The 9,920-nt window shown below is 38.4% G+C and overlaps 1 protein-coding gene and 2 long non-coding RNA genes across 6 annotated transcripts in view; 2 read left to right on the top strand and 1 right to left on the bottom strand.

The window, feature by feature from the left end:
• Window positions 1-5,412, top strand: part of LOC103154466 (ADP-ribosylation factor-like) — a 21,698-nt gene extending 16,286 nt beyond the window's left edge. For all 4 annotated transcript variants that reach the window (XM_016662728.1, XM_016662727.1, XM_016662729.1 and 1 more), the window contains exons 6-7: window positions 594-596; window positions 5,326-5,412. In XM_016662728.1, coding sequence (XP_016518214.1) covers window positions 594-596; window positions 5,326-5,397 — 75 coding nt within the window. In that variant the 3' untranslated portion in view covers window positions 5,398-5,412. The remainder of the gene's footprint in view (window positions 1-593; window positions 597-5,325) is intronic.
• On the top strand, window positions 2,057-4,571 carry LOC107833451 (uncharacterized). The gene is made up of 2 exons (XR_001659200.1): window positions 2,057-2,116; window positions 4,428-4,571. It is a non-coding gene; the product is annotated as an uncharacterized LOC107833451 (long non-coding RNA).
• A 2,415-nt stretch (window positions 5,413-7,827) lies between the features above and the next one.
• Window positions 7,828-9,920, bottom strand: LOC107833449 (uncharacterized). The gene is made up of 2 exons (XR_001659198.1): window positions 9,880-9,920; window positions 7,828-8,167 (listed from the first exon to the last, which is right to left on the bottom strand). It is a non-coding gene; the product is annotated as an uncharacterized LOC107833449 (long non-coding RNA).

The raw sequence follows: 9,920 nt of genomic DNA, 5'->3' as shown, positions 1-9,920 counted from the left end.
TCGGGAGTATGTAACAGCAAACTATTTTGCAGTCTTATTTTGACAAAAAAGATTATATATTATTTTAAAATGATGTCTTTGCTTGTAAAAGTAAAACGCGGTCACTGCTGTATTGTTATTTATCTATTCTTTTTTAAGATGGACAAAATGAAAGCCTGGTATAAAGTGGAACTCATCATGAAATAACGACATAAATGGACGCTGCTCTGACACAACCGTTGGACGGAGGGGGAGGGCGGGAAGGAATATTTACGGGAAAATAATAAGGAGAGGGAGTGGGGGGAGAGTAANGTAAAAAACGGTAGTCCCAGATCCCCCCGACCTCCCCAACTTCACTTTCCTCCTTCGGTTCTTTATTTGTGTTTGCTGTTTAATTTTAGCTCATGTTTCAGCCAGCACTTGGAGCGCTTGACGGTGATGGTGTTCAGTAGCAGTTAGTGGAAGACAAGAAAGAACGTGGCTGTTAATATGCTGCTAAGAAAAATTATAAAATCAGGTTTTCAAAAAAAAAAATAATAATAATAATAACAGAGATAGGGATAGAGAGAAAAAGGTAAGAGTGTCAATTTGTAACCCAGTTTTTCTCCAAGAAGTGGGTAGACTGTGAGATTATCAACCACAGTATACCCACCGTAGCTTAGTTACAGACTACTGTTTGCCTCCTTTTCACTAGCATTTAATGAATTAAGGATTCTCATCCACTCTGCCAGTCTAGTTAGCATAGCTACCAATGACGGCAGATAAACGGTTTCCTGTAATAATAAGTTGTTTTTCCTCCATTAGCACATTCAGCAGTGAGTGAACGAAGTTGACTGACAGCACTAAGACCCTCCTACTAACTCCGATTGGTTGTTTTGGCTGGAATCTTGCATTACTTTAGTCAGTAATAGTAGTTGAGGGACAAAGGGGAGGAGATTGATTGTTTTCACAGATTATCTGTCTCATAACAAACTGGTACGACATGGTGACAGTTTTAACAAATATGGAGAAAACATATTTTTTTATTAGTTATATATTGCAGCTCGAGTAAAATGCAACGACAGCATTTTTTGAGAAGTCTGGATTGCATTATGTGTATTTTGCACGTTGCTTGTGACTGTTGCCTGTGGGGAGAGACATTTCAGTAATCTAAAACTAATAGAAAAAAATAGAAAAAAAATAGAGGAATCTTATTTTTTGTCAGGGGGGCCCACGATTCCTGATGGTGCCCCAGCAGACATTGTTCAGAGACAAGAACCCTCTAAGAGTGGACCAAACGTTGAGCCTCGCCCAGCCTCCGAGTCAGGACCGGCCTCCGAGTCAGGACCGGCCTCCGAGTCAGGACCAGCCCCTGTTACTTGTAAGTTAGTACACTTGAAATAAGATAAAACTAAGATATTTGCACGAGAACCTAAACAAAAATACTTGGTAAGAAGTGCAGAGTGAGACGTTGCTGCTGCAATAAAAGACAGATTCATATCGACACATAAAATGGCTTTTTACACATATTCACCNGGACCCTGGAACATCCATCTTTTGGACTTCGGTTGGATTAAGAGTTGGAGGAACTTTTCTGGCACCTCCGTGGTAATGTAAAACAAGTCAGAACACATTTTCTGTATACAATGTTTTGAAAAATTTGTAGTGTTTAATGTTTAACTTCGGGAGTATGTAACAGCAAACTATTTTGCAGTCTTTTTTTTTTTTCAAATTAAAATGGGCGCGTGGAGGCTAACCATCCATGTCGCAATGCTGCTGTGCTTTTTAAAAATGTCAGGCTACGGTTGTCTTATTTGCTAAACATGATTTGATGTCCCAGTTGTTAACATGAATGCAGGTGGTCATTTAGCTTCGGTAAATATAGTTTCAATGTCCAGATTATACCTGTCAAGTTTTGGGGTTGACCGTTAGCTCAGGGGACAGACTAACGTAGGTACGAGAGGGGAGGGGGGAGACACGACCGTTGGACCGGGGGCAATATTTACGGGAAAATAATAAGGATTTCATTTAATTATTGGAAGACCTGCATGTTTTGGTGTTTATATTCTCTCTTTATATGACATGTTTCTCTCTTCAACAGTTGCATCCAGACACTCCTGAACTTTACCTGCCAAGTAACTACACATCTTTATAATAGGTGTGTGCATTTGTTTTTGTTTTACTCAACCTGGTAAACCTTTAATTTAAGTTTATAATGTATGATTTTTTTTCTAGAATAACATACACATGTTTTTTTTATCAGTGTCTTTTATTGAGGAAAAATGAATATTTTTAGTGTTTAATACAGTTAATCTTACGACATGTAAAAAAGGCATATTGAGCATTGTTATTTTGAACAAAATTCTTAATTTAGAATAGGTTTGTGTTAATGATTTAATCTAAAACGATTGATGGGTAAGTATTCAACTTACGGGAAGGAAAGATAGAGATCAAAAGGGAACTCTCAGTGAGGCCTGTTTTGTTATCAGAGAGGACAGGAGGCCATAAAATTAGCATCTGCAGGAAGGCAGTATGACTTGGATGAGCGTGGGAGAGAGAAGTTTGCTCTGTTCACGGAAGGTCATCAAAAGTCTTCCAAACTAGCATCTGGGATGGTGTGGAAACTGGTAAAAACTGAATACAACATAGAATATCTAAAACCACTAAAATTTAATTTGTAAGACATTTTAATTATTAACAGCATGCTCTGATTGAAAATAGTTTAATCATAGTTTTGCAATTAATAATTTTAGTTAGTAATATCTGTTACTATATCAGAATCAAATAGAAAACATGTGAAAGAAAATGTTTTGTTTCAGCATTTTAAATTTGCTCAGGTATATTGTGAAAGGTTTTTGGACATTGATTGTGTTCATTCTTACACTCAGGATTGATTATTACATTTGATAGGTTAGAAAAAGGAATTTTACCCCATTCTGCCCTGCTGATTTTTGTATTACTTTTGGTTTATAGCAAGACTCAATCTTTTGAAGTGCTGAATGCAGGAGAACCAAATTAGGTTTGTGGAGATAACCTTTGCTTCAACTTCCTACAGGATTTTAAGTTTCTTTGGTGGTATCTGAGTAGGGAGAAAGTGGGAAAGATTCCAGATTTCACACCTGTCTGTGAAATACCTTTCTCTGTTTTTCTCTGCCCAGAAAGCCATAAAACAGCAGGAGTTCAGGAGAAGCTCTGCGCTCACTTTGTTTAGAAAAAGGGGACAACTGGCCTTTGATCTTGGAAGCAAATTGTAGGGAGATTTTAACTTTTAAGAGGGTCCAAGATAGCTTCCAGTTGGTCAAGCAGAGGTACGCCTTATTTGAATATATTAAAGAGAAAAAACACGCCTTTAGTATAAAGGTTTGTACACAGGAGTAACAAATCAGATTGCTGTTTTATTTTGCTTTTCCATCAGCACTCTCCAAAGACGCGTCTTTGCTTTTTTTTCCTCTATCATATTTGTCTCAGGTAAATGAATATATGTTTCTGTTGTTCTGCAGTTTTTGATGTTATTTCATACATTGTCTTCTATCGGATTAAAACCCTGAAATTCTGTGACGTCTATACTCATTGTTGTTTTCTGTGTGGCTTCACTTCGGCCCGCCGGGAGAACCTGGGATCCGTGAGAAGAAGATTGAGCCAGAGATTTTCTTAAAATATATTATAACCTAAATTCTTCTTCAACACTTTCCAATAATGTTTAATGCTGAACTATGTAACTTTAATAATAGTTTTTAATTTTTTTACATATTTGTTGAAACTGTCAATGTGTCATGACAGTATTGCACGAGAGATAATCTGTAGAGGAGATTGATATTTTCACAGATTATCTGTCTCAAACATTCAAACATAAAGTCACGTTGTGGTGACTTTATCTTAACAAATATGTAAAAATTTGTGTGTTTTTATTTTCACTAGAAAATATTTGTGTACTTATGTATGTTAGGGGTGCACCAATTAATCTTCCCCGACTTTCTTAATTTCAAAGATTGGTGATCCGCCGATACATGTGAAGCTGATTTTATCCACTGAACTTATCTACCTCAGCAAAGATCTAGAAATCAACCACTGTCCTCTTCTGCTCTACTGTGAGAGGTTTGACTGATAGACTGGCCCACCAGGTCATGTCTCCAGGTTTGCAGTTAACAAAGGTCACCTCACTGTTGCCAATTCAGCGACTTTTTTTTTTTTTGCTCCATTTAGCAACATTCAGACAAAAAAATCAGAATTGACAGATCAGACTTTTTAAAGATTGGCCAGAAAACTGCAGTTGGTGCACTCCAAGTGTACATTTGTTTTATAGCTGTCAGAATTAATCCAAATTACTCAACAATGTTGTTTGTCAAAGAGCTATTTGCAACTGGTGAGACGCAAATGAGAAAGGTGATGTGCTGCTGAAATGTAATTTGGAAGTGTTTTGTAAAATGAGCTGTCTTTGTTAAACTTGAGTATCCTTTCCCTTTGTTTAGAGTTTTTCTGGACTTGCACCCTGAACGAGGTCAACTGAAACGACTGAGATGAAGGGGAAGAAACAGCTGTGCGCTGAAAATCCATGGAAAATTTGAGCCTTTTAAACTTTAAAAACAGTAGAATTAAATGTGGATCTTCTCTCAGAGGTGTCAGAAGAGCTAAGTGAAAGGATTTTCCAAAGTATAGTGAGAGATGCATTCCACTTTGCCTCTGGACTTAATTGCACTACTTGGTTACCCAGAATGACACGCAGTTATTGTGGAAAAATTCAAACATCACCTGGAGAATCCTGTTCCTCCAATGAAAATGTTTACATCTACAAAAATGCAATGTTAGGGGTGCATCAACATCCCAAAGTCAGAATGAGGACTTGTATTCAGATGACAACTGCCTGAGTGACAATTATACTCAGGCAGGAATGGACCCTAAACAATTTTTGAAGGAAGCGAACAAGATGGGTTTCAGACGTGGAACCGAAGATGAAAGGAGAGTCATGGTGGAAACGATTCTTTGGAGATTGATTTATAAGTCTAGTTTCAGATCTAGTTATGCGGCTTACAAAATGAAGCACACCGAACCTGTCCATAAAAAGCTTGCTCCAAAAATCTGGGAGGAAGTAAAGGACATAAATTTTGTCTTTTTTGAGAAGATGGAACGAAAACTCTGCCGAGACATCTTACAACTTCTCTGGGGCAATGAAGATGTGGTTCGAGAGTTGTTCAAGATGATTAAAAGTGACAACCCAGTAGGGTTGTCACTCTTCAAGAGAAAAAGTCAATCTTCAAGAAAGCTTCCTTCAAAAGATATGGAAGTGGATCAGACAGGCTGTATGTTGTGGAGATGCTTCAGACATAGTAGAGAGGCAAGAACCCTCCAAGACTGAATGAAGCGTTGCAGTTCGTCCAGTCTTGGTTGGGCCTCTCAGTTTGGTCCACTCAGAGGGGTCTCCAAATCAGGGCCTGCCTCTGAGTCAGGACCTGACTCCGAGTGAGGACCTGCCTCGGAGTAAAGACCTGTGTCCGAGTCAGGACGGTCCTCTGAGTCAGGCCAAGCCAATAAAGATGAATGACGAAAGCCCACAGAGGGAAATGGAGGTGAGGTCTACAGTGTCTTTTTGGACAAAAGTGAAGACATTGTCCAACAAAGTTCATCCTGGACAAAGAAGTTCAGATTACAAAAAGAGAAGCTTTCTCAGTGAACTTCTTCATCTGGTACGACAAACCTTTGAGGAACAACACAGCAAAGTTTTGATCTTGTAGTTAGAGAACTGTTGTTCAAGATAAAAAAAAAAAGTGACAACCCAATAGTTATTCACATGGTTGTACAATGCTTTAGAAGAACCCTGGCACCACTGAGGAAAATCAATCTTCGAGAAAGCCATCTTCAAAAAACATGGAAGTGGATCAGACAGTCTGTGTGTTGTGGAGACGCTTCAGACGTAATAGAGAGGCAAGAACCCTCCAAGACTGAATGAAACATTGCGGTTTCAACCAGTCTTGGTTGGGCCTCTCAGTTTGGTCCACTCAGAGGTCGGTCCTGACTCATCCAAGTCAGGACCGACCGAAGAAGGAGAGAAGGTGGGGGGGCGGATGTATCGCTGGGGGGTGGGTCAGTCATTGAGGATGCTTACTGGTTCCCCAGAAACGATGAAAACCCGGGCATTATCATCAATCAATAAAATCCCCATGGGCCGAAGTTGAAAATTGAACATTATGCCGCTAACACTTAGCTTTTGTCAACAACTCAGAGGCGGAAGTCAGAGCTACGCGTATCGCAAATAATGTTCCCACTGGAACACTGTGCGCTAAATAATAAAACAGAGATTAAATAAAGTGTTGTCCAAGTGTGCCATTTGGAGACGGCAAATGAGACTCCAGATGGCACATTTGGACAACACCTGTACATCCTGAAAAATAAACATGTCCAAAATGACATTTGTTTTTTGTGTGTGCTATTTTGATCAGTCTGGAAATCCACAAGCAAAATACTTTTTTCTACAGATTTATTGTACTTTCCAGTCCATACATTCAACACTCAATGTGCATTTACAAGAAATAAAAATTAAAAATAGGTGTGAAGCAATATTTTTCAAATTATTTGTGTTACAAATGTAACAGCTACAAACTACTTACAGTTAAAGTATTATTGACTGCAAAAATAGAAAATTTAGCTTGTCATCTTCATAAAGAGACCAAGCTTTTGCATGTACTCCAAATTCTTCAAGAACAGCAGCTGATTTAATTTGGGTATGCCTTTTCAGCCGTGTTTGGTGAGGGTTAAGTTGTTTACAAAACCTGAATTTTACTTGAATTTGTTTTGCGTAAAGTTGCTCAGTTATATTTGAAATCATATTCATTAATGAGTAAAGATAAAACATAAGAAAACACCAGAAGAAATGGTGTCGATCTTTCGGCTGGGTTGTTATTCAGGTCTTATGTTGCATCAACAGGAAGACAGAGGAGCAAAACATATGAAGTGTAGCTCAAGTTATCTTCTGAGAAAAATAAATCATCTTGCTGTACTTAAGGCCTCAATTTAACTGTAAGAGAAAGGCAGTAGGTTTATTATACATTGTAAACTTGAATAATATTTTAGCAACAAATGTAAATGTCAATTTTATCGGGTTTTTGTGATTATAATTTCTATTGACTAAAACTGAAAATCAGGTGCTTAGTTTGGAGTCAGTTACATAAAACTGTTAGATGTGAGGGACAAACAGCAGCTGAAATAAGATATTGGAAATAAATGTCCCATTAAAAATACACATAATATTTTGTGTTGCTTCTTTATTTATAAATGTGCTCCTTTAAATAAAAATAGCTTGAGACTAACATGTTCTTATTTCCTTTGTGATGAGCTGAACTTTGTTTTGCTCATCACAAAGCAACTAAAGTAACATTTTAATGAGGTACTAAGCGCAAATTTTTTTATAAAAAAAATAACTGTTTTAGAGTTTCCTACATCATTTTTGTATTCTTTCCACCTCTGCTGGTATGTATGAACATTGATAAACCATTTGATTTTTTTAACATCTGCAGTAACTTTTTCATCTTTGGCATCACTGTCTTTTCCTTTGNTCGACACATAAAATGGCTTTTTACACATATTCACCAGGTGTGCTAATAAATCTGTCTGTACATGCCTTCAGTTTTTCAAAATAAGAGAAGAAACTAAGGTGAATCAAAACGCCACAGTGCCTGGATGCAGCATCCCAGATGACAGGAAGGCCTTTTCAAAATAAAACTGTGCTTTTTCTCTTCTTTTTATGCAGACGGCGTCATCATGAGGCATCCTGCTGGAGAAACAGTTCGAATCTCCTGCTCCTTCAGATCCGGCTCCTCTATTTTACTTGAACGTTAAAAACAGAAACTTACCAGTAATCTAAATACGCAACCTGTATAAAAGCAGTGTTTTTGTTTTGTGATTTTTCTGCACAGAGTAAAAACCGTTTCTCATTTCCTCTTGGCATAGAGTTTCATTGAGTTTTTAAGATCATATTGTCCGTTTTCAAGTCTGATTACTCAGCTGTTTGATCACCAGACGTAAATCACCTGGAAGCCGAAAATCCCGCCTGCACCCCCAGCCGTCAGGCTTCCGACTCACCCCGCTTCTTCCCCTCCTCCCCCACGTCGCTCTCCTCTGATTGGCTGCTGCTGAGCACCAGGAACTGTCCGTCAGGCGTGGGCAAGTTAGCAGGGCGACTTGAGGCGGCGATCAGGCGACTCTGCTCTTCTAAATCCTGCATTTCAGGTCAAGGAAAAAATAAAAGGTGCTGAGAGTGAAAGGAAAACTAAAGTTACAACAATCTGTCCATGTAAACTGCAAAAACTTTGTACACTTTAAATAAGACAAAATTAATTTATAAGTAACTTCAGCAAAATATAAGCGCATGTTTTAAGTCAATAATCCTTTAACTGTTGAAAAACTACAGTCTATAAATGAAAATAGAACCGCAAGTAGGTCGTCGCTCCACGTTCACGGCCCTCTGCACCCCCACAAATACCCCCAGGATGCAACCCTTGAACTGGGCTTCGCCACCGCCGCCACCCTGCACATTGACCCAGCCAGCAGTTTTTCAGGAATGTTATTGGTCCCAAGTAGGGCTGAAAGTAGTTTTAAATTCTTGCCGGTACTATGATGAAAATTGTCAGTGGCTCATTGCACAAACCAAAACAAATAAAAACATTAATATTTTACTGAACTATAAGCTCCTTGTATGGATAACAGAAAGTAGAGGCACTTCACAATGTGAACAACTTTATTCTTCCATACGTGGTGAAACGTAATTAGTTACATTTACATCTATTGCTGTAATTACAGTTTGTCTAATTTGTCCTTTAATCCCTTAACTCGCGCCAGAACGCTCATGTGTTGTTTTTTCATTGTATTTTCCAGGGCTGAGATTTAAGGGTTTAAACTCTGCCGGTGTCCATTATGACGCTTTTATTGGGCAGCCTAGAGCCCCCTTTTGATTGACACCACATTCGACCAATAATGTTATGAAATGTTTTTTTCTGAGCCAATAATATCCAAAGAGCGACTTCAGCTCGTTTTGACATGCCTGTATTCCTTCTGGAATATTTCTGACTGGCCAACTCGGAAACTAAATCTAAAGCCGCCGATGTGTAGCCAACGTGTGTCCTGTCATGAGGATATAAGGCATTTTGGGGTTTGTTTTGACATGAACCCACCAGCTGCATGTGTAACCACGCGTACCGCATGCGCCTATGCAGCGTCAAAGTCAGGCTCTGTGCGCCATCATGCCTCACGGTGTTTACAGGATTTTTTCTCACCAACGTAGAGACACGTTGTCAGAAGTGTCAAAACTGGGGGGTCGGATGGGGGCAGACAGACCGACAGTGTATTGCAAGAAGGGGGAGGAGGTCTGACTGTACGCTAACCCCCAGATATGCCATTTTATTTATATAATTCTAAGTAATTTTCACTATGAGTAGTAATGTTTTTAACAGGATTCCTCTGGTCATTATCTTTCATTTGAGCCTCATTGATGGCTGTATGTTGAAGCACTGAGGAGTTACAGTCATTTGAAGTTTGTATATTTCTTCATATCATATGAATAAATAAATATCTCCAAAATGACATTTCTGTTTGTGCTATTTTGATCAATCTTGAAATCCACGAGCAGAATACTTTATTCTACAGATTTATTGTATTTCCCAGTCCATACATTCAACACTCAATGTGTATTTACAAGAAATAAAAATGAAAAATCTGGGTGAACCAAATTTTTCAAATATTTTTGTGTTACAAACGTAACAGCTGCAAACTACTTTGGCCCCTGAATACTTTCAACTGCTTGAGTTCTTTTTTAATTAAATATTTTTTTAATCTTACTTGAGTAATTTCCTGGCAGCTATTTAGTTGAGTAAAAAGTTGTTGAAGTAACTTAACTCCGACTGTTTATTGATTCTCCCTCTGGTGCAGTTTTACCTTTTCTATCTGCCTTTGCTTGTTGAGCTCCTCCTGCTGTT

The sequence above is a fragment of the Poecilia formosa genome, unplaced genomic scaffold (assembly GCF_000485575.1).
Source record: "Poecilia formosa unplaced genomic scaffold, Poecilia_formosa-5.1.2 Scaffold387, whole genome shotgun sequence".
In the NCBI taxonomy this organism is placed as follows: domain Eukaryota; kingdom Metazoa; phylum Chordata; class Actinopteri; order Cyprinodontiformes; family Poeciliidae; genus Poecilia; species Poecilia formosa.
Note: the sequence above shows the minus strand (reverse complement) of the source record. Positions and strands in the feature narration are given on the sequence as shown.